Genomic DNA, 26836 nt, shown 5'->3' with positions numbered 1-26836 from the left:
GCTGTCGTAGATGTCAGTAACACCCTTTCCCTACAGTGTGACAACCAAAAATGTGCCCAAATATTACCACATGTTCCCCCAGGAGGCAAAACTAGCTGGGTTGAGAATTCTATTGAAGGTACGGTTTATGTTTATAAAATAGACAACAGTTAATTAAGATACATTGTCTTCAAGCTTCTTTTCATGAATTCTTTCATTTAACACATTCACTGATACAAGGGACGTCAAAGTGAATAAGGTTTCTGTTTGTGAGCTCACCTAAGGCTGAGGGAAGATTGGCATGGGAACTCACAGTAGCTGTGGCATACTGTCATTGTGATGTTCGTAAAGTGCTGTAGAGACACGGGGAATGTCATCCACTGAGCATCAGGGGTGGGACACTGTTGTTTTAGTTGAAATTGTCAGTTATGGCATAAATTAAAAAAAAAAACCTGAGTCTTTGCTAATGGTATAAACAGAGAAGGCCTGAAGATTGATGCATATCTTAATATTTATCTTATTCTTTTTTCATATATTACTCAAAATGGTTTATCCTCATTGTATTGAAGATTTTTGTTTTAGCCCAGTAGGTGGCAGTCTTAGCTAGAGATAAAATCTTGAATGATGAAGGTTTCAGTCACGCTTAAGATTCACCCTTCATTTTATCTGTAAATAGAAGCAGATGTCCTAAAATGAGAAGTAGCAAACAAGTAAGGAGAAAGTTTATTTGTGGTAATTAAAAAAATCAAGTAGGTAAGTGAACACAGCATAGCTGAACTTAGGCATATGCCTTATTTCACAAAGGCATTTTCTTTATATAAGGATTCTGTTCATTTAGAGGCAATATAAATGCTCTAATTTATTAAAATTAAATGGTTAAGAGCACGGTTTGAGTAGTTAACCTGTCAGTTTGTATCTTAGCTTTGCTCCTTGTTAGCTTAGACAAGATACTTCTGAGATTCCTCATCTATGAAACAAGAGTAATGGTATCTGTCTTGTGGTCCTTATGCGAATTAAGTGAGTTAATATGAAAGTTCTTAGAGCTTGGAACAGAGCCTGGCATGTAGTAAGAATAGTAGTAACAGTAATATTAGGTATTATTAGTAGAATTGGAAATACCAGATAGTACCAGAATCGTACCTGGTTATTTATTCCCATTTCCTTAGCTATCTGGCTAATTGACCAAGTGGATTTGTTACCTAGCAAAGACCCAGAGTCATCTTAGTAGTCTAAGGCCACATTTGTGCTGATCTTTTGCAAAAACATAATGTTAGTTGGTGTTCCTTGTGAGAAGTTCAGTGACGCACTGATTTTTCTTTCATTGCTGCTGTCTTGTTCTTTTCTGCCTGGAAGCTTAAACAATTTAAACTTTATCCTTACAATATAAGACTTCTCACAGAAACTCCTCTTCCTGGGGCTCTGGTGCTGTTTTAGTTCATTATTTTGTAATGGCTCTACCGTATTCCATTTTATGGATGTGCTTTAAAACAGTTCTTCTGATGCTCTCCAGGTGGAAATTTAATTTTAGTTTTCCTATATGCTGTTATATATAATGTTTAAAACTTACACATAAGTATATTTGCACTTGTCTAATTATTTCCATATTGTAGTTTCTTTAAATAGAATTGTGAGATCCGAAGGTAAGGCATATTTAAAAATTTTCCTTTTCTTTTAAAAATTTTTCTTAAATGTTTATTTGAGAGAGAGAAAGAGAAAATGAGAATGAGTCGGGGAGGGGCAGAAAGAGGGAGCCGCAGAATCCTAAAGCAGGCTCCAGGCTGACAGCACAGAGCCCGAAGCAGAACTCTAACCCACCAACTGTGAGATCATGACCTGAGCCAAAGTCGGACACTCAGTTGACTGAGCCACCTAGGCGCCCCTAAAAATTTTTCAATACCTTGTCTAATACCTTCTGTAAAGTTTGCGCCAATATTTTGGAACCAAGTTACCCCTTCATAGCAGCATATGAAAAAATATCCACTTCTTTACCCTCACTAGTACCAGATGTTTTTAGTTGACTTTGCCAGGCTCGTAGAAAATAAAGATTATCTTGAATTTGTATTTTTCTTGCAATGACTTTATAAAATTAAAGAAAAACAGATTATTTCTCTTTGTACCTCTGTCAACTGTACATTTTCTGTCCCCCCCGTACATTAAAATGTAATTAAATTTGGGATCCTGTGAAATCCTGCCTCTCAAATTTGGCCCCGCTTTCCAGTGTTCATCTTAAGTATTTGTGCAGCTGTGGTACATTTATGTAGTACATGTAATACTTAAATACTGCAACAGCACAAAGCTAAGGAAAGGCAGGGATTAATGTAGAAATGTTTTATTGAAAAATAACAAAGCCATTGAAGAGTTTTTTTTATTTAGAGATTTTCCTCTGAAAATAGCTCAAGCAACACTTTTTTAGCAAAAGAAGTAGTTAAATTTTGTCTTAATGTACTTTCAATTCCATTGTGCTATTAAAATTTATATTTATTGTGTATTCTTTTTGGTGGTATATTAATATACATTTTTGCTTTCTAGACCATTGCTATCACTTTTAATAGGTATTATAGGTATTATTACCTGTGTAATTGTTCCGAAGAGGCCTGAAGTATACAAGCTCTGTACAGATCACATAGAAAGTCACAGTAATTTCAGCCTTTCAAAGAACTGAACCTTTACAATGCTAGTAACATAGATGCTTGGTAAAAAGTGCATTGACTGAAATTTACCATTGAGTAAAAGATTTTTCTCATCTATACTTTTTTCTCTTTATATTTTTTTTCTTCTGCAAAAGAAAAGCCTACAGTTTGTTATACATTTATATCCTGTAGTACTTACCCTAAATAAATGCATACAGTTTTTACATGTTGATAGTTAGAGTGTAACAAGTCATAGGTTAAAATGCCTGAACTACTTTGAGGGTGGCATACTTCCTTTAGCAGTTGTAGTAAATTAGACATATATAATTCTGGTTTGGTATAGGTTTTAAAACAGTATTGTTTGCTTTCTTGGAATTAGAGTGATGTTTTCATTGCTGACTCAGAAGTCTGACCTGCTGTTTTCTCTCACCTAAGTCTGTAGCAAGCAGAGCTAGTTGCATTAATCACATTGTTCTTTAGCCAGAAAAGTAGATAGTTGGGAACTTCTGGCTTCCACTTAAAGTGGAGAAAGCTGGTCAGAGCATCGTTCCACCCCTGTAGCAATAATAATAAACCCTAGATAGCTGCAGAGTTATAGTCTTCTTGAATCCATCTGAAAGCTGGGCTTCCAGAGCAACCACTTAACCTGAAATCTCAGGAAAGATGGGCACCTCCGAGAAAAGAAGGGATGCAAACACTTGTTTACCTGGGGCAGACAGAATGAACACAAATCAGAAGAATTCAGTTAAACATTTTAATGAATTGCTACAGGCTTGAATTGGACTAGTAGGAAGATACAGAATCCTTGGGGGCTATGAACACATAGGAATTCACAGCTCCTTGCAGGCTCTTCCACAGACTTTACTGGATGCTTACAAAAATGATCGAGGCTAGGGCTAGGTACCACCCTCATTGGGCAGGCCTGGAGGAGAGGAATGGTAGATGGTTCAGGAAAGATATGAAGCCCTGAGCCCTTCTTCCTGCCTCTCTACTATGAGACCAAAGCCTTAAACTGTGGTTTGAATGGAGCAGAAAGAAAACCTTCCATTCCTAGGGAACAGGCAGGAATATATGCTGGGCCCAGAACTTTAGCAGAGGGGGTTGGGCAGGAACATTGAGAAGGCCACATGCCAGATACCCAGAACAGTACTTGGCCACAATGAAGACTTAGTCAGAATTTCAGAGAGCTCCCACCCCATACCAGGCTAAGAGATGTAGAGTAATGGTTAACAGCGGAGTTCTCTGAGAGTTGCAAGAGCTTGGAGGCAGACAGACCATAATGAGATGCAGCCTAAACAGAAGACATAAAACAACAGGTTGAGTAGACACTGAGAAAAACTTTGGCAAACAAGCTGCAAACCTAGATACAAGGTGTGGCTTGAGCAGTTTGAAGTCTGTGGTGCATTATAGGTATCCAGAGCAGATTCCAAACCAAGTTCATGTTCTCACAATAGAATGACTCTACCTTGACATATTAGAGGCCTAGCAGAAGGAAAGTCAAAGTCATAGCCAGACACAAAAACTATTTATCTCATTCTCAGCTGTCCTACAGAAGATACTCTGTATCCTTTTTCTAAATAACATATAAGTATGTGTGTACAAGGAGGGCAATACAGTATTGAAACAAGGGAGTTAACAAACTTCTTACTGCACAAGCACTGGAAACTGTTAACATGGAGTTTAAGATAACTCTGATTTATACGTTAAGGCCCCTGGTTTCGAAAAGGCAGGCAATGTGTATGATCAGGTAGGATATTGGGGCATCTGGGTGGCTCAGTCAGTTAAGTGTCCAACTTTGGTTCAGGTCATGATCTTGTCCATGAGTTCAAGGCCTGCATCGGACTCTGTGCTGACAGCTCAGAGCCTGGAACCTGATTCAGATTCTGTGTCTCCCTCTCTCTGACCCTCCCCCACTCATGCTCTGTCTGCATCTCTGAAAAATGAATAAACGTTAAAAAAATAAATAAACTGATCTTTTAAAAATTAAAAAAAAAAACTCCTCTGGTAGGATATTTCAAAGAGAGACATTATGGGGCGCCTGGGTGGTTCAGTCGGTTAAGCTTCCGACTTTGGCTCAGGTCATGATTTCACGGTTCATGGGTTAGAGTCCCGGGTCGGGCTCTGTGCTGACAGCTAGCTCAGAGCCTGGAGCCTGTTTCAGATTCTGTATCCCCCTCTCTTTCTGACTCTCCCCTGCTCACGCTGTATCTCTCTCTCTCTCTCTCTCAGAAATAAATAAAACATTAAAAAAAGAGACATTATAAGAAAATCAAATGAAAAGTTTAGAAGGGAAAAACACAGTAATAGACAAAAGAATGCCTTCAATGAGCTCATCAGTAAACTTGGCATAACCAGAGAAAGAATCTGTAAATTTGAACATAGGCCTGTATGGAGTGTCTAAACTAAAATACAAAGAGAAAACTGAAAAAATAGAACATCCATTAGCTATGACATAATATCAAGTGTTCTGAATGTGTAATTCAAATCTGAGAAGGAGAATAGGAAAAAGAAATGATGGCCAAGGATTTTGAAAAACAAATGATAGACACCAAACCAAAGATTGAAGAAGCTCAGAGAATATAAATCAAGATAATCCCCCAAAACAAATGACAGAAAAACAGCCAGGCATTTATATTCTATTTGCTGAAAGTTGAAGATGATGACAAAATACTGAAGGGAATTAGAGGAGGAAACTCTTTACAGAGGAAAGAATTGTTGTTTGAATCTATGGAAACCAAAAGACAATGCAGTGACATCTCTAAAGAATCAAAAGGGAAACTGTTTTCAACCTAGAATTCTGTACCCAGCAAAGAAGTCTTTTATTATTTATTTATTGAAAAAAAATTTTTTACTGCTTTATTTATTTTTGAGAGAGACCTAGTTAGTGCAAGTGGGGGAGGAGCATACAGAGAAGGAAACACAGAATCTAAAGTAGGCTCTAGGCTCTGAGCTGTCAGCACAGAGCCCAACGCAGGGTTCGAACTCATGAACTGAGGTCATGACCTGAACTGAAGTCTGATGCTTAACCGACTGAGCCACCCAGGCGCCCCCAAAACAGTCTTTTAAAAATGAAGGAGAACTGGTCTTTCCGAGTAATATTTTCTCAGTATCACAGAAACTGAGATAAGTCATTGTTATTAGACCTGCATTACCAGATAATTCTGGTAAGGAAATTACTTTTAAGTTACATTTAAAAATGTAGTAAAAATTCATTCTTGGGATGCCTGGGTGGCTCAGTCAGTTAAGCGTCCAACTGCAGCTTAGGTCACGATCTCATAGTTAGAGAGTTCAAGCCCCACGTTGGGTTCAATGCTGACAGCTCAGAGCCTGGAACCTACTTCGGATTCAGTGTCTCCCTCTCTCTCTGCCCCTTCCCCGCTTGTATACTCTTTCTCTCAAAAATAAACATTAAAAAAGTAATTGCTTTGAAAGATAGCTGATTATAAAGCAAAAGTAATAGAAATCTATTTACAGCAAATATAAAAGTAAAATGTATGACAGTTCAAAGGTCAGAGAGAAGGATACTATTATAACATCTTTACATGTGAACTGGTATAATTTACGTGGAGCTACACTCGAATTAATTAGGCATTTATTATAAACCCCAGGACAACCACTAAAACCACTGTTTTCAAAAAAGAAGTAACCACAGTTAAAAATACTGTATTGTACATTTGAAAGTTAACACAGTAGATCTTAAAAGTTGTTATCACAAGGGAAAAAATTGTAATTGTGTGGTGATGGGTGTTTAATTACTGTGGAAATCGTTTTCCACCTGTCAAATCATTATGTTCTATATCTAAACTTAATACCTTTTTAAGTGTCAGTTAAGTACTCAATAAAAAATGCATAAATAAGGTGCCAATAGTAGATATAAAATGTTATCAGAAAAAATACATTCAGGCAATCTACATGAACACAGAAACAAAAGGAAAAGCACAAGGAGTATATGGAACAAATAGAAACAGATGATAGATTTTATTCCAACCATATTAATAATTATGTTAAATGTAAATCATGTAAACATGATAACGAAGACAGATTTTCATCTGTTTAAACATCCAAAATCATCTAACATACTTTTCACTGTTAAATTATTTAAACATAATAAAGGCAGGTGTGAATTGTCTAAACATGATAATTAAGACAGATTTTGAGACACAAAAGAGACCCTGGTATATGCTATCTATAAGAAACTCCCTTTAGATATGAAGACATGGGTTAAAAGTAAAAGGAGTTACTGGTGCAATAACAGGTGTGGAAGACAGTATGGATGTTCCTCAGAAAGTTAAAAATAGAACTGTCCTACCATTCAGTTGCACTACTGGGTATTTACCCAAAGAATACAAGCACTAACTCAGAGGAGTACCTGCACCCCTGTGTTTATAGCAGCATTATTTACAACAGCCAAGATCTGGAAGCAGCCCAAGTGTCCACTGATTGATGAATGGATAAAGATGATGTGGTATAACCCGGGCAGCTCTAGCCCAGGGTGGCCCGTGGGCGGCGCCACAGCTCCAGTTTCTGGCCAGCGGGTGGCCGCTGACCATGCAGGGCAAGCACCAGCTCTTCCAGGAACTTGAAGTTGGCTATTGCAGAAAATATTCCCTATTTGGCTTCAATGTTGTGTTTTGGGTGCTGGGATCCCTGTTCCTGGCCATTGGCCTGTGGGCCTTGGGTGAGAAGGACGTTCTCTCCAGCATCTCCGGACTGACAGATCCGGGAGTCCTCCACCCCACGTGGCTGTTTGTAGTGGTTGGAGGTGTCCTGTTGGCACTGGACTTTGCCGGCTGCATTGAGTCTCTCTGGGAGAATTCTTTCCCACTCAAGGTTTTCGCTGTGTTTCTCAGCCTCATCTTCTTCCTGGAGCTGGCAGCAGGGATGCTATCCTTCATATTCAACAACTGGATTTTAGACCAGCTCATTTTCTTCCATCAACAACAATGTCAAGGCCTGTCAGGATGACACTGACCTCCAGAACCTCATCGGCTTTGCTCAGGAATATTGGTTTTGCTGCGAGGCCTGAGGGCCTAATAGTTGTATCTATTTCAGCTGCACCGACCTGCACCTGTGCCGGGAGCACTGTGAGGTCCCCTTCTCCTGCTTTGTCAGGGACCCAGCAGATGTCCTCAGCACCCAGTGAGACCGTGATAGTTGGCTCAGACCAGGGCTGGAGCAGCGGGACTCCATCTACACCAAAGGCTGCGTGGGCCAGTTTGAGAAGTGGCTGCAGGACATCCTGATAGTTGTGGCTGGGGTCTCTGTGGGCATTGCCCTCCTCCAGATCTCTGGTATCTTCCTGGCCCAGAATGGAGGGACATTAAGACAGCAAAGGCCAACTGGTGAGGCTGCTACACTGGGCATGGCCATGCTACTGGCCTACCCAGGGACCACCCCCCTTCCCCTGCCACTGAGCCCATGATGGGCAAGGCTGCAGGTGTTTTTGCTTGGATCTGAGCTTCATGTGGAGCTTGCGTGTGGGTGCACTGTGTGCTCATGAAGGAAGCTGTGTACCTCTGCCTGGGCTGCCTGTCCTGTAGGTGGCTGTGTCTGTGTGAATGTGCACAGGGAGCCACCATCTGGACTGGTGTTGGGTGTTGGGTTCACGAGGAGACTAGGAATGGCACAGCTTAAGAGGGTGCAGGCCAGGTGGGGTGGGAGGGGTCTGCCATGTCCTGACGCAGGCTGGGACACACTTCTCTGCATATGGCTTTGTGCGGCAGGCTTATGGCCTGCTGTTGCCTGGAACAGGCCTCTCACAGCTCAGAGCTGTCTTCTTATTAGCTGTGACCTTGTCCCTGCCAGGAGTCCACATTGGCCTCAGTGTCTCAGACTCCAAAATGTGTCCAAGAAATCTCTTGCTTGCCTCTCATCAAGCCAACATGATGATGGCTACAATGACCACAGACGACTCAAACGAAACCTTGAACCACCCCCTCCCTAAGATGTTATCCATATATGTGTGTGTCTCACGCATGCAATATGAAATATTATTCAGCCATAAGAAAGAATGAAATCTTTTTAACAACCTGGATGGAGCTAGAGAGTATAATGCTAAGCTACATAAGTCAAAGAAAAACAAATGCCGTATGATTTCACTTGTGGAATTTAAGAAACAAGCAAAGGGGGGGAAAGGCAAATTAAGAAACAACAGTTATAGACAAGAAACTGATGTTTACCAGAGGGAGGTAGGGTGGTGGGATGGCTTGAGTAGGCGATGAGGATTAAGCAGTGCGTGTGTCATGGTAACTACCAGGTGATGTATGGAATTGTTGAATCACTATATCATTTCCCTGAAACTAATATAACACTGCATGTTAAAATAAATTTGTGAGGCATCTGAGTGGCTCACTTGGTTAAGCATCTAACTCTTGATTTTGGCAGGTCATAATCTTGCAGTTGTGTGATTGAGCCCTGCACTGGGCTCCATGCTGTGTGGAGCCTGCTGGGGATTCTGTCTCTGCCAGTCCCTCAGTCATGAATGTGCGCTCGCTCGCTCTCTCTCTCTCTCTCTCAAAAATAAACTTAACAACAGCTTGTACTCATAAAATTCTCTCTCCCTTGAAAAACAGGTAAAAGGATCTAAAATGATAGCCCATGCAAATACTTATCAAAGGAATGCTAGAATCAAAGTACACTTGAGAGCAAATTACCACAGATAAAGAGGAATATTATGTAATGATTAAGGATTTAATTCTCCAAGAATTAAGTCCTAAATATGTAAATAACAACAGAGCTTCCAAACACATGCATTATGAATAGATACAAGTGAAAGGAGGAAGACAAATTCACAGTTAAGATGGAAGTCTACAACACTTCTCAGTAATTAAACAAGTAGATGGCAAATTAGTATCGATATGAAAGTCTTAACACTATCAACCAACTTGACCTAATTGACATTTATAGAACAGACTAGCCAATAAACGGTAGAATACTTTCCAGTGCATTTGGGATATTCACCAAAACAGATGGTATTCTGAGCCACAAAACCTTAATGAATATAAAAGAATTGAAAGCATACAAAGGATGTGCTTGGACCATTATGGAATTATATTGGAAATAAGAGATCTATTTGGAAACTCCACAAACTATTTGGACATTAAATAACATGTTTAAATAATTCATGGTTCAAGGAGGAAATCACAAGGGAAGTGAAAAAAATATGTTGAATTAAATGAAAGCAAAGCACACATATCAAAAATCTGGGATGCAGCTACGGCAGTGGTTAAAAGGAAATATAAAGCCTTAAGTGCTTACATTAAAAAATATATATTACTTTTGAAGTGCCTGGATGGCTCAGTCAGTTGAGCATCCAACTCTTGGTTTTGGCTCGGGTTATGATCTTGTAGTTCATGGGTTCGAGCCCCGTGTCAGGCTCTACAGCTCACAGCGCAGAGGCTGCCTGGGATTCTCTTTCTGTCCCTCCCCCACTCGCACTCTCTCTCAAGATAAATTAAAAAAAAATATATTACTTTGTATGGATATACCACATTCATTTATCCTTTCCTCAGCTGATGGAGATTTCAATTGTTTCTGCTTTTTGGCTTTTATGAATAATGCTACTATGAACATTTTTTTAAATGTTTTCATTAGAGAGAGAGACAGCGTGAGCAGGGGAGGGTCAGAGAGAGAGAGAGATAGGGAGATACAGAATCTGAAACAGGCTCCAGGTGCTGAGCTGGCAGTCAGCACAGAGCCTGACGTGGGGCTCAAACCCACGAACCGTGAGATCATGACCTGAGCCAAAGTCGGACGCTTAACTAACTGAGCCACCCAGGTGCCCCTCTACTGTGAACATTTGTGTGGAAGTTTTTGTGTGGACATGTTTTAATTTCTCTTAGATCTACACCTAGGAGTGGGATGTGGTAATTCTTTAACTTTTTGAGGAATTGCCAAGCTGCTTTTGCAGATTTGGCTGCGTCATTTTACATTCACGCTGGTGCTGTTTGGGGGTTCCAGCTTCTCCACATCTGTGCCAACACTGATTATTTTTTTTTTTTTTTTGCCACGAGATGTGTTTTATTTTCATTAACCATACAAATAATTTGCTATAATATCCCAAGGCAAACCGGAGAATTTGGCAGTCCGATTGTGGGGGGGGGGGTCCCCTCAGAGACCCGCAGGCCGGTGGTGTCGGCACAGAGTGCCTGGGTTCACAGTGCAGCTTGTCGCTCATGTCCATCTTGCAGGTCGCTCTTCTTCCTCCACATCACGACTAGGGTGTCTCGAAGATGACGGGGGTTGGGGGATCCTTTAGGTTCTTAGGAAATTTCACTCCGCTTCTCCTGCTCAATGGTCTCTTTGGTCGACAGGGTGTTCTCCTGCGTCTCCGTTTTTTTCAGCTTGGCCTTATCGAAGCTGGCAATTTCCCCCATGTCTGGCTTGTCTGCCATTTTCTTATAGTGATTCGTGGAGTTCCGCTTCGAGCCGGACGACTGGTGCTCCCACTCGCGTCGCTGCAGCAAGAGACCCCAACACTGATTCTAACCGTCTTTCTGATGGGAAATGAATGGTATCTTATTGGTTTTGATTTGCATTTCCCTAGTGGCTAATGGTGTTGAGCATCTTTTCGTGCACTTAATGGTCACTTGTTTATTTCCTTTTGAGAAATGTTTATTCAAATTCTTTGTCCATTTTAAAAATTAGGTGTGTGTTGTTGTTTTTTCTTTTATAGAGCTCTTTATTCTGGATACAAGTCTCTAATAAGACATGCTTTCTGAATATTTTCTTCCATTTTGTGGGTTGTCTTTTTCACTTCCTTGATAGGGTCCTTTGAGGTTTAAAAGTTTTTAATTTGTATGAAGTGGAGTTCATCTGTTGGTCTTTTGTTTGTGCTTTTGGCATCCTATCCAAGATAACACTTCCTAATCACAACGATGTATTCTCCTGTTTTTTTCTTCTAAGGGTTACGGTTTTAACTCTTACATTTTGATCTTGGATCATTTTGAATTAATTTTTGCATAATGTGTATTCTGATTCCAAAGATACTCTTTGGGAAGTTAAAATGTTTATTACTATATTGTAATGCATATTATGGTGAGACTCAGCTATCCTACTCTTAAATTTTTACCCAAATTCACTCAAAGTCCATACGCATTTATAAATATCAACTCTACTCTTAGGTGCCAAAACCTGGACATAACTCAGATGGCCATTAACTTCCCCTTAATTGCCCCCAAGTGTGATACATCCTTGCAGTGGAATATAGCTCAGCAACAGAAAGGAAGAAAGGTACTGACATGCCCAGCAGCGTGGTTAAATCTCAGTGTCATGCTTAGTGAAGGACGTCAGAATTCAAAAGGCTACATATTGTGTTCTCTTTATATGACACATTTGTGATATTCTTGGGAAATAAAACTGTAGGAACAGATAATGCCATGGTTGCCAGAGGCTTAAGGTGGGTAGAGGGGTTGACTTTGGAGCATGGGGTGTGTTTTGCACTCATGGAATTAATTGTTCCGTGTTGTTTCTGTGATCGTGTTCACATGACTTGTATGTTTGCTAAAACTTGAGGAACTGTACAACAAAATGTGTGAATTTTCTTCTTTACAAATTATACCTTAATAATAAAGAGAAGATTAAAAAGTAGTTATTCAGAAGTATATTTCCCTTTGAGGGTTATGTTTCTCCCATTGCAAAGCAGTTTTCAGAGTTACCTCAGGGCTTCTTTGCTTTGCCTCTGGTGCTGGTGTCACTTTACCCTGAGTAAAAAGTGCCATTGTTCAGGGTTCTATTTCCATAGGATGAGTAAGAACATAAGATATGGCCAAGTTCTTTTTAGCCTTCCCAACCGCAGTCTGCCTTTTCTGCCCAGTTGTCCTGCCACACAAACCATGTGTCTTCTTTACAGATGTCCAACATGTAACGCCATGTTAGTGACAGTACTCAACAAATATTTGTTGGAATGCTGAGAAGGAAATAATCGGTTGTTTGTATAACCTCATCGCTTAAATTATACTTTTAAAAAATGCTGATTTTGAGAGAAAACATGCGTACGCATGAGAGCAGAAGGAAGGGCAGAGAGAGAGAAAAAGAAAGAGGATCCCAAGCAAGCTCCATGCTATCAATGCAGAGCCCAGTGTGGGGCTTGATCTTACAAACCCTGAGATCATGACCTGAGCCCAGATCAAGAGTCAGACTCTTTGAGCCACACTGGTGCCCCTTAAATTATACTTTTTAAAGAAGAAGAATCTAAAGCCATGTATATTAGTTTTCTGTTGCTGTTATGACAAGTTACCATAAATTTGGTGGCTTAAGACAACACAAAGTTATTCATTTACTTTCTATTCTGGAGGTTTGGAGTCTAAACTACGTCAGCAAGGGCTGACTCTCTTCTGGAGATTGTCAGGGAAAATTTGTTTCTTCACCTTTTCCAACTTGTAGAGGAGCCTGAATTTTTTGTCTCATCACCGTCCGTCCCTCTAATTGTCTGCTTCTGCTGTCACATCTCCACTGACTCTCCGTCTTTTCTCTTTCCCTGATATGGAACATTTGATTGCGTTGTGCCCACCCAGATAATCCAGGATAATCTCCCCATTTTAAGATTTTCAATCCTATCTTCAAGGTCCCTTTTCCCATATAAGGTAATATATTCACAGGTTCTGGGGTTTAAGATGTAGACATTTTGAGGGGAACCATTTTTCTGTCACACACGAGAAATCATTTAATGTCAAAAATTTAGGATTAGTACTTTAGGGGATGAGGTGAATTGAGAAATGTCCTTGTATTTGGAGGTGCAAAATGGATAATAATATTTGTGAGGAAAAAGGAAGCATCTTAATAACAAGGAAAATGCAGGAAGACGTAATGCATTGTTATATGAGAATCTGCTCCTTTTTACGATTTTTATTTTTTTATGTGTACTTTTGAGAGGGGAGGGTGAGACAGAGCACGAGCAGGGGTGGGGCAGAGAGAGAGGGTAAACACAGAATCTGAAGCAGCCTCCAGGCTCTGGGCTGTAGGTACAGAGCCTGACACGGGGCTTGAACTCACAGACCACGAGATCATGACCTGAGCCGAAGTCAGACGCTCAACTGACTGAGCCACCCGGCTGCCCCTCTGCTCTTTTTTAATGGTAGAGGTACACCTTTAACTTGAATACTCTTAGGACCTGTAGCCTAATGTGGATGTAAAAAAAAAAAGCAGTGTGTATTAATTATAGTATGATCCTTCTTATTCTTATGTTCCCATGTATTTGAAAAAATTATACTAGTGAAATATAAGTATCTCACAGCATATTAAAATTTTTTGTCAAGAAATGTATAGCACAAAAGTGAAAATTCACCAAGCAAACTTTATTCATTCCTCTCCAGGGATATATATTGATTGGTGTGTGTTTTTCCAGACCTTCATGATTCATGTGTGTACTTTCTGTTTTTAAATAAATTATTAGAATTTTAGTTTTTTCCTATTTTACGTAAATGAGATCATCCTATATCTACTTGTTAAGCAGTCCTTTTCTTAGGTGTTTTATACTGCTTTCGTTTAGTGGTGTTAGCAGCTAGAAATAAGAGATGATAGATGTCAGTTGATGATGATACCTGTAACAGGTATAGATAGTGCTTTTTTCTTTGCAGGCGATACATATAGTAGCTCATTTAATATCCACAGCTCTGTGAGATAGGTATTATTATCCCTGTTTTGCAGATCAGGAAACTGAGGCAGAGAAGCTAAGTGACTTGCCCCATGTTACATAGTAAATGGAATGACTGGATTCACTTTCAGGCCGTCTGGCTCCCAGGCTGTGTACTGTACAATTCTGCTGATTTTGCATTTCACAGGAAAGGTCTGGGCATAACCCAAATGTGAATGAGTTATTTGGGAATTTAAGTAAAACCTCTTTAATGAGTTTGCTTATTTCCTTCCCTTCTCTGGCATACTTTCTGTTACAAGGTTTTCATTCTTAGAAGTTCAAGTAGGACAGGGATTTCTTCAGTTCAGAGGCTCCAATCTGACTTTATAAATTCTAGCCTGTTTTTTTTTTTGTTGTTATAAAATTTCTAAATCCATTTCTATTTTATTTACTTTTATAGTTAGAGCATGCCTGACTTTCATGATACTTCGAGGTCCTCTGCTAAAACACATCATCTGCCATTAAATTCAGTATCCCCTAATCATTGGCTCTTATTGAAAAAAATATCCTGACTGAAAAAGAAAACAATGTCCAGGTCTTGGTTTCTTCCTTTTTTTTTTTTTAAGATTAAAAAAAATGTTTATTTTGAGAGAGAGTGCACATCCACACGTGAGTAGGGGAGTGGCAGAGAGAGAGAGAGAGAGAGAGGGAGAGACAGAGAATCCCAAGCAGGGTCCCCACTTTGAGTACAGAGCCTGATATGGAGCTTGATACCACGAACCATGAGAGTATGCTCTGAGCCGAAACCGAGTTGTATACTTAACCAGCGAAGCCACATAGACACTTCCTGATCTTGGTTTCTGAACAGCATTCTCCCATAAAAGTAGTCAGGACTCCTTGATGAACTGGTTGATTCCAAGTTTGGGGAAATACAAGATGAACTTGGAACATATTTTGGTACCCGAAAATAAGTGCTCAGCAAAACAAACAAAAGTATCAAAGAATAAAAAGGGAAAAAGCAAGTTAAGAAGATACAGGAACAATCTGAAGGGGCTCTCAGTGACCAAAGCCAGCATGTTTGAACAGCAAAATGATGATAGTAATCAATTGTAATCCATGAAATAAGTATCCACGAGACCATACTGCATCAAATAAACAAACTGAATAAATGGAGAAAGAACAGTTCTTTCTTACAGTAGAATTCTAATAGACACATCTGGAAGGAATGATGGAAATAATTTGCCATTAAGCAAACCCATAAGTAATAATTGTAGGCAGGAGCTGTCTGTGGATGCTAAAGTTAGCAAAAACTATGATGAGAAACAGAATATTTGCTTAGTCGCAGTAGATTTCCCCATAAGGTCCTTATTAATTACAAAAGGAAAAATAATAGCTTCATGGTGGAGAAAGCTGAAAGATACCAGCTTAGCCAGTGATCAGTTTATCAGTCTCAGTAATAAGACACTGACATCATGTACGCTTTGCACTGAGAAGGGCATAGCATCATTCCTGTGATAATCTTGCCAGAAGTGCACTACCTCAGTTCAGTCGTGAAGAATATCAGACAACCCCAAGTTGAGGGCCATTCTAAAAAATAACTGACCCAAACTCTGTTAAGAGTCTTTATGACCTCTTAGTCACCCATCTTCAGGTATTTGGTTTCAAAAGTCTCTTCTGTTAAACTTTTATAACTCCTTATCCTCATATAAAGCCTTGATTCTCCATCTCCTTTCTTATTTGTTTTTACAGATAGGGAAAAGAAATGAAGTATACTGAGCTCAGAGGATAAGCAGGAATTTTGAACTATTTCATTGGAGAGAATTGATTTTTGGACTAAAAATGACAACTGCTCTTCTTCCTCAGGAAAGCAGGGAATTCTCAATGACATGGCCCTTCATTTACTAGACTAAGAATAGAACACTACTGCTCTGGTCAGTCTGTGTTCCCAGACCCTTCTGCTACTCACGGTCCAACACTTCAATGTTCTTGTCTTACTTCCTTTGTTGTTGTTGTTTTAAGTAGGCTCCATACCCAGCTTGGAGCCCAAAAGGAGCTCATATTCACAACCCTGAGATCAAGTTCTGATTGCAAGAGCTGGATGCTTAATGGAACTGAGCCACCCAGGCGCCCCTCACTTCCTTTGTTTTTATAATGAAATCTAAGGTGTGCTAATTTAGACCAGAAGAGATCTATCTAGGCCTGGCTTTCTATCACAGATACTATAGCTTGTAAATATCTGTTGTAAAATAACTACTATCTTGTTGGCAGAGTTTCAGAAACTTTGGAGGAGTGTCACCGTGGATTCAATGGATGAGGAGAAAATTGAAGAATATCTGAAGCGACAGGGTATTTCTTCCATGCAGGAATCTGGACCAAAGAAAGTGGTAAGTAGTCTCCTGGAAAAAAAAAAAGCCCTGAAAAATATAATCTTCTGTTCTTTGAACTGTGAGCCTGCTTTCTGTTCTCTCCGAAGAACAGATAATCAGTTCTCCCTTCCAGTTTTTTCTCAGCGTCCTAATCAGTGATCTTAGATGCAAGCCAGATCCTGTCTGGTGTATTAAGGGCCACTGCCCCACCTCTGCCTGGGTGCCGTTACCCAGGCCTATGAGAGCTTTCCTCATTCCCTCTCCAGCCCTCGTCCTAGCAGTGACTACTCTTAGGTCAGGTCATCCTGAATGTTTTCTAGTGCCCAGTTGCCCTCGCAGTTTCTAAAAGGAGCCTGCTTCATCATCTTGGCCTTTAAGACCTTAATTGTGCTCCCCTCCCCTTGCTCCATGAGCCCTGTGGTCTTGGCTCGTGGCTCTGCCTTAGCCCTGATCACATATCACATTGAGTTGTCTTTGTTGACTTTCAGGTTCCTTAGGAACCAGATATCCCCTGATCAGAGGAGGGGTTTGTAATTGGAAGACAACTTGCGATCCGAATTGCCTTGTACCAGCTAACCAGTTGTCTGTAGTCCAACCACAAATCCAGTTGGGGGAATCGTTCACCACCACCCTCAACTGTAGCTGCTCTGCCACTCCCCTTTCCCTGATGTACCATCAGTCTCTGTAGCCTGCTGTGTGTGTGTGTGTGTGTGTGTGTGTGTGTGAGAGAGAGAGAGAGAGAGAGAGAGAGAGAGAGAGAGAGAGAGAGAGGGATGCAGTGAGATTTCAGGACTCCTTAAAAGTCAGGATTTACTGCCCAGTGATCTCCATGAATTAGTGTATTGCAGCACTTCGTGAGCTGTTTTTTCCTATCATTGCTTTCTGAGTTTTTTTTTTTTAATCGTGTGATTTTAAATTTCAAGTGTACAGAAAAGAATGGAGAATAATATTCAACAAATCTTCGTGTGCTCATCCACTCCCCAATTTTGCTGTATCTCTGTATTTTGCCATATTTCAGATATTTTTTTATTGGATATGCTTTTAAACCTGATGATAGAGATGAAAAAGAGCTTTACGGCCTCTTTTTTATTTTTTTTATTTTTATTTTTTTTTTAATTTCTATTTTATTTTATTTTTTTTACAAATAGTTTATTGTCAAATTAGTTTCCACATTAACACTCAGTGCTTATCCCCACAAGTGCCCTCCTCCATGCCCATCCCTCCTCCCCCCCCCCACATCCATCAGTCCTCAGTTTTTGTCAGCATTCAAGAGTCTCTCATGGTTTGCCTCTCTTTTTTAATTCATTTAGTGCGGAGCATAGTTCTGGGAAGGTGGTCCCGGTGGGCGTGTGCACAGCACTGTCACAGTGCTCCGTTGCACTAGGCGCTGGGGATTGGTATGTGAGGCTGGGCCACTTAGCAGGGAGAAGGTTTCTTTGCTGCTGGTGTAAGAGCATTGTTAGTCAGTCCTCACCATTCTGCCCCTCTGAATATCTGGATGGGTTTTTACTTTTCTTGCAGGCCCCTATTCAGAGAAGGAAAAAGCCTGCTTCACAGAAAAAGCGACGGTTTAAGACCCACAATGAACATCTGGCTGGAGTGCTGAAGGACTACTCGGACATTGCTCCTGGCAAATAGCCAGCAGTTTTATTCGTGAGCAAAGAGTTAAATACAATGTCAAGGTCTTTCTTGTTGATGCTGGGCTCTGAAGACTGTCTTCCCATTCTCCTTAGGACTGAGGAGAGGAGCAGTTCAGTTTACAGAACAAGAGCAAGTCACCAAACTCCAAGCTTTCTTTAATCGAATGGGCTAATGAGATATGTGATATTTGCTGTTAACCCTCTCTTACTTCCGGGGAAAGGCACTTAGCATGGCATGCAAGTGTCTTTGCTACTTATCTCTATTTCTCAGTGGTTCCTGGTTCCATTTTCCTTCCTTTCTTACTTTAGGACAAGTTTGCCGATAGTCTGGAATGCAGTTTTGTTTATTCCAAAAGGACATATTTATAATAAAATCATTGTAGAAGGAACTCTAAGATATTAGTGGATTCAGTTTGTATTCTTTCTGTTCATGGCAGTGGCAGACGGCAGCTCTGGTCTTTCACTCCCACAGGATGCATGTTTGGGACAGTGTTGGATGCTGTCATCTGTGCTGTGGCGCTGAGCATATGGATTTCACAGTTGGAACACACGGTGTCCCCTTTGTTAGCAAATGTGACAATAAAGATACACTACATGTGATTTTTAAGGTTTTCTTTTAAAAGCCTAAGTCAGTATTGTTTATTTTTTAAAGTTTATTTATTTTGAGAGAGAGCACGCGTGCATGTGTGAAAATGGGGGAGGCAGAGGGAGAAGGAAAGAGCAAATCCCAAGCAGGCTCTGCACTGTCAGCATGGAGCCCGCATAATTCAATATTTAGCTTCTTGGATTTTGCAAGTCATGGGCCCATGCCATCTCCAGCAAAGATGGATCGAGTCTTCTCGCCAGCCCAAACATCATCTTCACCCTGTCCTGACCCTCATAGGATTTGACCGTGACGTTTTTCTGGGGAAGTCTCCCTCTATCTCCCCGTCACTGGCCGAGCTAATGAGAGCCATTATCTAATACGAGGGTTCTTAGCAGTCATGGTGATTGATAGGAAGGAAGTCTGTGTGGTTATGTCAGCCTTCAATGGCAGACTGCCTGTTTTCCTTTCGTCTGCTTGTTACATGGTATGGGGTCCTTTGGGTTGATCCATACAGTCCTCATATCATAAAGTGAAATTGCAGTGGATTATAAAAATAAGGTTCAGTGCTCTCAAAAAAGGTGTGATGGCAAACCCAGAGCAGCAAGTACTCGGTGCAGATGAGCTGTTTTTGCTGTTTTAGTTTTTATCCTCTCTATTTCTTATCCATTTACATAGTTCTCTCATTGCTTACTTCCTTATTGTATCGTGGCCCCAAAAAATGTAAAACCAATGCTCCCCATGGTAATTTACTTATTTTAAGGTTTACTTTTTTATTTTTGAGAGAGACTGAGAGAAAGAAAGAGCACGCAGGAGGAGGGGAGAGAGAGGGAGAGAGAGAATCCCAAGCAGGCTTTTCATTGTCTGTGCAGAGCCTGACCCTGTGAGATCATGACCTGAGCCGAAATCAAGAATCGGACGTTTAACTGACTGAGCCACCCAGGTGCCCCTCCCCACGCTACTTTAGAACATGGGAAACTCGGGGCGCCTGGGTGGCTTAGTCGGTTAAGCGTCCGACTTTCGCTTGGGTCATGATCTCACGGTTCGTGGGTTCAAGCCCCGCGTCGGGCTCTGTGCTGACTGCCAGCTCAGAGCCTGGAGCCTGTTTCAGTCTGTGACTCCCTCTCTCTCTGACCCTCCCCTGCTCACACTGTCTCTCTCTCTCTCTCTCCTAGAAATAAATAAAAAAAAAAAAAAAAAAAAGAACATGGGAAACTCAACATGCCTTTGTATCATATTTTTTTGTTTTTGTTTTTGGATTTCTTGCTGGTAAGGAGAAACTCTTCAAACTTTTAATGTCTTATGACATAAAACTAATTTTCTTGTAAAAATTCCCAAGCAAGCTTATCTCCAAGTATACCTACTTTTTTGTGGTCTATGTACATCAGTCTGTTTATTTTACAGTTTTATTGAGATGTAACTGACATACAGCATGAGTTTAAGGTGTACAGCATAATGATTTGACTCACATATATTATGAAATAACCACAATAGATAATATCCACCATCTCATATAGATACAAAAAAATAGAAACAAATTTATTTTCCTTGTGGTGAGAACTCTTTGAATTTACTCTTAATATATGTCATATATACCTTTCATATATACCATGCAGCAGTGTTAACTGTAGTATATTACATGCCGGTACTTACTTACCTTGGAACTGGAAGTTTATACCTTTTGACCAGCTCTGTCCAGTTTCCCCTGCCTGACTTCTGCCTGTGATAACCACAAATCTGATATCTTTGCCTTTGAGATTTTATTTTTTGGCTTCACATATAAGTGAGCTCACACAGAATTCACCTTTACCATATTTCACTTAGCATAATGCTGTCAAGGTCCAACCATGTTGTTTTTCAAATGGCAGATTTCATCCTTATTAAGGCTGAATAGTATTCTATTAAAGAACAATATTTCATTCCATTCACATCTTTATTCACTTATCTGTTGATAGAAACTTAAGTTGTTTACATGGAGGTGCAGACAGCTCTTTCACATACTGTTTTTGTTTTGTTTTTACTTTGGATGCATTCCCGGAATTGGGGTTGCTAATTTACATGGTAATTCTATTTTTAATTTTTTGAGGAACCTCCATATTTTGTGGAGTGGCTATACTGGTTTATAGTCTGACCAGCAGTGCACAAGGGATTCCTGTTCATATCCTTGGCAGCATTTGTTGTTTCTTGTCTTTTTGATGCTAGCCATTCTAATAGCATCAGAATACCTCACTGTAGTTTTAATTTCCATTTCCCTAATTACTAGTGATGCTGAGCAGCTTTTCAAGTGCCTGTTGGCCATTTGTGTGTGTGCGTGTGCGTGTGCTTGCATATATTTTTTTTTTTGGTTTTGTTTTGTTTTTTTTCTAGGAGAGAGAGACAGCATGAGCAGGGGAGGGTCAGAGAGAGAGGGAGACACAGACTCTGAAATAAGCTCCAGGCTCCGAGCTGGCAGTCAGCACAGAGCCCGACGTGGGGCTCGAACCCACGAACCGCAAGATCATGACCTGAGCGAAAGTCGGACGCTCAACCGACTAAGCCACCCAGGCGCCCTTGTATATATATATATTTTTAAAAGAATGTCTGTGTAAGGTTTTTTTGCCCACTTTTTAGTTGGATTCTTTTTTCTTCTTGTCATTTTTTTAAAAAAATATTTTAAATATGAACCTCTTATCAGATATATGGTTTGCAAATTTTTCCCAATTTGTAGGTTTTTTTCCTTTTGTACATTGTTTCTTTGCTGTGCAGAAGCTTTTTGGTTTCATGTGTATAGTCCCATTTGTTCATTTCTAATTTTGTTGCTTATATTTGGTATTCAGAAGATCATCATCAAGACCCATGTCAAGGAGCTTTTTTCCGGTTTTCTTCTAGGAATTGTATGGTTTCCACTCTTACATGTAAGTCTTTAATCCATTTCAGTTAATTTCTAAGAGTCGTATAAGATAGAGGTCTAGTTTCATTCTTTTATGGATGAATGTTCAATTTTTCCAGCACCATTTATTGAAGAGACTCCTTATTGAGTGTTCTTGGCTCCCTTGTCAACTACTAGTTGATACTATTTATTGGTACTAGTTGATACTGTTTTAATTACTATAGCATTATAGTATAGCTTGAAATCAGGAAGTGTGGTGCCTCGGAGTATGTTGTTTCTCAGGATTGCTTTGGCTATTTGGGGTCTTTCGTGGTTCCATATAAATTTTAGGAGTGTTTTTTCTACCGCAGTAGAAAATGCCATAGGAATCTTGATAAGGATTACCTATATGCTTTAGGTAATATGGACATTTTAACTATTTATTCTTCCAGTCCATGAACACAGGATACTTTTCCATTTCCACTTATTTTTCTTTAATTTCTTTCATGAATGTCTGGTGGTTTTCAGAGTAGTGATCTTTCACCCCCTTAGTTAACTTTATCCCTAAGTATTTCTTATGTTGTTTTTGATGCTTTTGAAAATTGGATTTTCTTTATTTCTTTTTCAGATAATTTGTTGTTAGTATATAGGAAAGCTGCTGATTTTTGCGTGTTAATTTTGTTTCCTGCAACTTTACTGAATATGTTGATTGGATCCAGCAGTTTTTTGGTGGAGTCTTTAGGATTTTTTCTATTTAAAATCATCATGTCATCTGCAAATAGAGACAGTTTTATCTCCTTTCCAGTTCTGATGGTTTTTATTTCTTTTTCTTGCCTAGTTGCTCTGGCTAGCACTTCCAGTACTATGTTGAATAGGAGTTGTGACCCTCCCCTGCTCACACGGTCTTTCTCTCTCAGAAATAAATAAAACATTAAAACAATATTTTAAAAAAGTATTTTCCATTTCTTCTAGTTTGTTGGTATACAGTTGTTCCTAAGAGCCTTTTATCCTCTGTATTTCTGTGGTATCAGTTGTAATGTTTCCTTTCTTATTTATAATTGTGTTGATTTGGATCCTCTCTTTTTCTTGGTTTTAGACAAACATTTAGACAAAATGTTTGTCAATTTTATCTTTTCAAAGAATCATCTTTTTGATTAATCTTTTCTATTGTTTATCTGTTCTGTATCCTATTTCTTTTTGCTCTAATCTTTATTATTTCTTTCCTCCTGTTCACTTTCGGCTGAGTTCTTCTTTTCTAGTTCCTTAATGCTTTGGGTTGTTTATTTGAAGTCTTTTTTCTAAAGGTGTTTATTGCTGTGAATTTCCCTTTAAGAACTGCTTTTGCTGCATCGTGTAAGTTTTTTTAGATTGTATTTCCATTTTTGTTTGTCTCAAGATACTTTTTAATTTCCTGTTTAATTCCTTCTTTGATCCCTTGGTTGTTCAGGAGTGCTTAATTTCCATGTATTTATGAATTTTCCAGTTTTTCTTCCTTTATTGAGTTCTAGTTTCATACCATTGTGGTTAGAAAGCATATTTGGCATGATTTCATCCTTGTTAAATGTACGGAGACTTAATTTTTGGCCTACCATATGGGTTATCCTAGAAAATGTTCCATGTGTGCCTGAGAATGTTCTGTATATATTTGTTAGCTCAATTTGGTCTGTAAGTATTGTTCAAATCTGTTGTTTCCTGCTGGTTTTCTATCTGGATGGTGCATTCATTGTTGAGTAGGGTATTAAAGCCCCCAGCTACTAATGTATCACTGTTTATTTTTCCTTTTAGCTCTGTTAGGTTTTGCTCTATATATTTAGGTATTCTGATATTGGTGCATAAATATAATTGTCAGATCTTGAAGAATTGACCCTTTTATTAATATATGATCTTTTTTGTTTCTTTTTTATCATTTAAGAAAATGTTTATTTATTTTGAGAGAGAGAGAGAGAGCAAGTGGGGAGGGCAGAGAGAGGGGGGGAGAATCTGAAGCAGGCTCCGGGCCCCAAGCTGTCAGCACAGAGCCCGATGTGGGCTTGAAGCCATGAGCCGCGAGATCATGACTTGAGCCAGAGCTGGACGTTTAAACTGACTCAGCCACTCAGGCTCCCCATTGGATCTTGTTTTTTAATTTAGTCAGGTGTTGTGTGCGTATCAGTTGCAGAGTTCATTTATGCTTAAAGAAATTATTGATGATAGGTAGAGACTTATAGTTGCTATCTTGTTAAATTTTTTAGATTAATTTTTGTAGTTTTATAGTTCCATTATTCCTTGTTTCAAAGTTTATCTGTTTTTGTGTCTTTCTTTTAAAGTTTATTTTTATTTATTTTGAGAGAGAGAGAATGGGAGGGGGAGAGAGGGAGAGAGAATCCTAAGCTGGCTCTGCAGTAATAGTCCTAATCAGCGCAGGGCTTGATTTCACAAACTGGGAGATCATGACCTGAACCAAAATCAGGAGTTGGCCGCTTAACTGACGGAGCCACCCAGGTACCTCTCTGTTTTTGTTTTTTTGATGCCTTATCATATTAGTATGCTTTGACTTCTTTATCATGTTCTTTTGTGTTATTACTATAGGTTTTCCCCTTGTGATTGCCATAAAGTTTATATAAAATATCTTAAAATTATAACACTTTATTTCAACCTGATAACAATTTCGATAGGATTTCTCACCCTTACACTTTTACTTTTCCTCCTGCTCACACTTTATCTTTCTGATATTAGAGTGTACGTATTTTTACTATTGTGAAACTAATAGGTGATTGTTATTGTTCTTTTTCCTATTTCTTTTAAACTAGAGTTGTTAAGTGAACTGTGAACTGGTTTTATCATGTATCAGAATCTTTGACTATATATTTACCATTACCAGTGAGTTTTACTCTTTCTGTGGTTTTTCAGTGGTACTTAGTGTCTTTTTATTCTCCAAGAACTCCCTTTAGCATTTCTTGTAAGGCAGGTCTAGTGGAGTTTAATTCCTTCGGCTTCTGTTTGTTTGGGAAAGTCTTTATATCTCCATTTCTAAAGGCCAGCTTTTCCAGGTATAGAATTCTTGGTTGACAAGTTTATTTTTCTTTCGACATTTTGAATAGGTCATCCTGTTCTCCCCTGGCCTGAAATGTTTCTGATTAGAAATCCTCCGATGGTCATAGGTGGGTTTCTTTGTATATAATTTCCTTTTCTCTCGCTGCTTTCAAAATTCTGTCTTTGACTTTTGACAATTTTTTTAACGTGTCTTGGTGTATCCCTATTCATGTTCAACTTACTTGGGGTCCTTTGGGCCTCGGGATCTGGATGTAAATTTCTCTTCCAGCTTTGGGAAGCCCTTTGCTGTTATTGCTTTAAATACACACACTCTCTCTTCTTCTCCTTCTGGAATTCCCATAATGTGAATATTGTTTCTTTTGATTGTGTCCAGTAAATTCCATAGGTTTTCTAACTCCTTTTCATTCTTTTTTCTTCTTGCTTCTCTGACTGGATAATTTCTAGTGTCCTTTCCCCCAGTTTGCTGATTCTTCTACAATGGTGAGTCTGCTTTTGAAATTTAATTAAATTCTTCAGTGTGGTCGCTGTATTTTCAGTTCTAGGATTTTTTTTTTAAATGCTTTCTATTTCATTATTGAACTTGTAGTTTTGCTCATTAATTGCTTTTTGACATTGTGGTCTGTGTGTTCTTGTAATTCACTAAATTTCAAAAGGATTATTTTGAATTCTTTGGCAGTGCATAGATCTCCATTTCTCTTAGACTGTATATGTTTCCTTTGGCAGAGAGAGTTTGGTTTCTGGAGGTGTCTGCTAGTAACGTTGTTAGGGAGGTAAGGCTTGCTGTCAGGTCTGTTTCTTGGTGAAGCCACTGCCCAGGCTCTGAGGTCAGGGGTTTTGGGGTGTTACTGGCCGAGAACAGTTGGGTAGGACTGCTGGCTTGGTTCCCTGTCAGAGTGACTCTGTAGGCTGGGCTCCAGTGGCCTGGGTTCTGTGGTCAGGCGCTTTTGATGGCCAGGACTGGGCACTGTACTCAGTAGGCGGGGCTATGAATTAGCTCCTCTGCCCTGGGAGGGCATCATTACAGGCCCCAGGGCCAGCCTGCATGGCTCTGTTTGGTTCTGCACATCAGGCATGGCTGTACACTGAATTCCCTGGCTAGCTGAGGCTCATGGTTCTGCTCTGGGGATGGGGAGCACCCTCCTCACTCTCTGTTGTTGTTTTTTTTTTTTAATGTTTGTTTATTTTTGAGAAGAGAGAGACAGAGTGTGAGCAGGGGAGGGGCAGAGAGAGAGGGAGACACAGAATCAGTAGCAGGCTTGAGGCTCTGAGCTGTCAGCACAGAGCCCGACATGGGGCTCGAACTCACAAGCTGTGAGATCTTGACCTGAGCTGAAGTCAGACTCTCAACTGACTAAGCCAACCAGGCGCCCCTCCTTGCTTTCTGTGCTACGTAAGCAGGTCTGTTGGATGGTCCATGCAGCCCCCTTCGTGCTCTGGTGAGGTTCCCTGCCTGGGTGGGCTGGACGCCGTATTCAGCAATGGCTGGGGCTTTGAATTAGTTTCCCTGTGCAGGCTTGGCGGGGGAACTAGCTTCAAGGCCAGTGAGACACCTTGGTCTTTTTTTTTTTAAATAATTTTTTTAAAAGTTTTTTAGTGTGAGTGGGGGAGGCAGAGAAGCCCAAGCAGGCTCCGTGCTGTCAGCTGAGAGCCCAACACAGGACTCCAACTCCTGAACAGTGAGATCATGACTGGAGCCAAAACCAAGAACCAGCCGCTTAACCGACTGAGCCACCCAGGCACCCCAAGACTGTTGTCGTGACTCACGCCAACCCAACATGCCACGTTCTCTGGCTGAGCAGGGCCACTGGCTTTGCCCTGCAGACCACTGAGGTCTGCCTGCTGACTACTTGAGTGCTGCGGGCTACACGGCTCTTGAGCTGCTCTGGCCAGGCTCTCTGGTCGGGCCGGGCTGAGCTACACTCCCCACTGGCCAGGCGCGTGACTCCACTCCCTCCAGGACTGCAAAGTCTCTTCATTTGAGGACCCACATCACGCAGACCTGCACCCCACCGAGTTCCCTGGTCAGACTGTGTCACTACTTGCTTTTGCAGACGAACAACAAAGCCGCCGGCTCCGACCGCTCCTCAGGTGCTGTGGGTGGGAATGCGGCTGCTGAGATCCCAGGGCGGGTTGTTGGAAGCCCTTCCTCCCTGCTCTTGTCAGCGTCACATTCTTGTGGTCCAGC

The 26836-nt window shown here is 40.3% G+C and overlaps 2 protein-coding genes and 1 pseudogene across 2 annotated transcripts in view; 2 read left to right on the top strand and 1 right to left on the bottom strand.

Moving 5' to 3' along the window:
- GTF2E2 (general transcription factor IIE subunit 2) overlaps positions 1-18586 on the top strand; it is a 77205-nt gene extending 58619 nt beyond the window's left edge. The window contains exons 7-8 of the mRNA XM_039220706.1: positions 16450-16565; positions 18069-18586. Of these exons, the coding sequence (XP_039076637.1) occupies positions 16450-16565; positions 18069-18185 (233 nt within the window). The 3' untranslated portion in view covers positions 18186-18586. The remainder of the gene's footprint in view (positions 1-16449; positions 16566-18068) is intronic.
- Positions 7158-7955, top strand: LOC120222760 (annotated as a pseudogene).
- On the bottom strand, positions 10632-11093 carry LOC120222792 (thymosin beta-10-like). The gene has a single exon (XM_039220776.1). It carries the CDS (start codon positions 11000-11002, stop codon positions 10871-10873), a length of 132 nt encoding a protein of 43 aa, XP_039076707.1. The 5' UTR covers positions 11003-11093; the 3' UTR covers positions 10632-10870.
- Positions 18587-26836: the final 8250 nt, after the last annotated feature.

Source organism: Hyaena hyaena, unplaced genomic scaffold (genome assembly GCF_003009895.1).
Source record: "Hyaena hyaena isolate Hyena2069 unplaced genomic scaffold, ASM300989v1 scaffold_17, whole genome shotgun sequence".
In the NCBI taxonomy this organism is placed as follows: domain Eukaryota; kingdom Metazoa; phylum Chordata; class Mammalia; order Carnivora; family Hyaenidae; genus Hyaena; species Hyaena hyaena.
The sequence above is the reverse complement of the archived record's forward strand: the minus strand, read 5'-3'. Positions and strand labels throughout refer to the sequence as shown.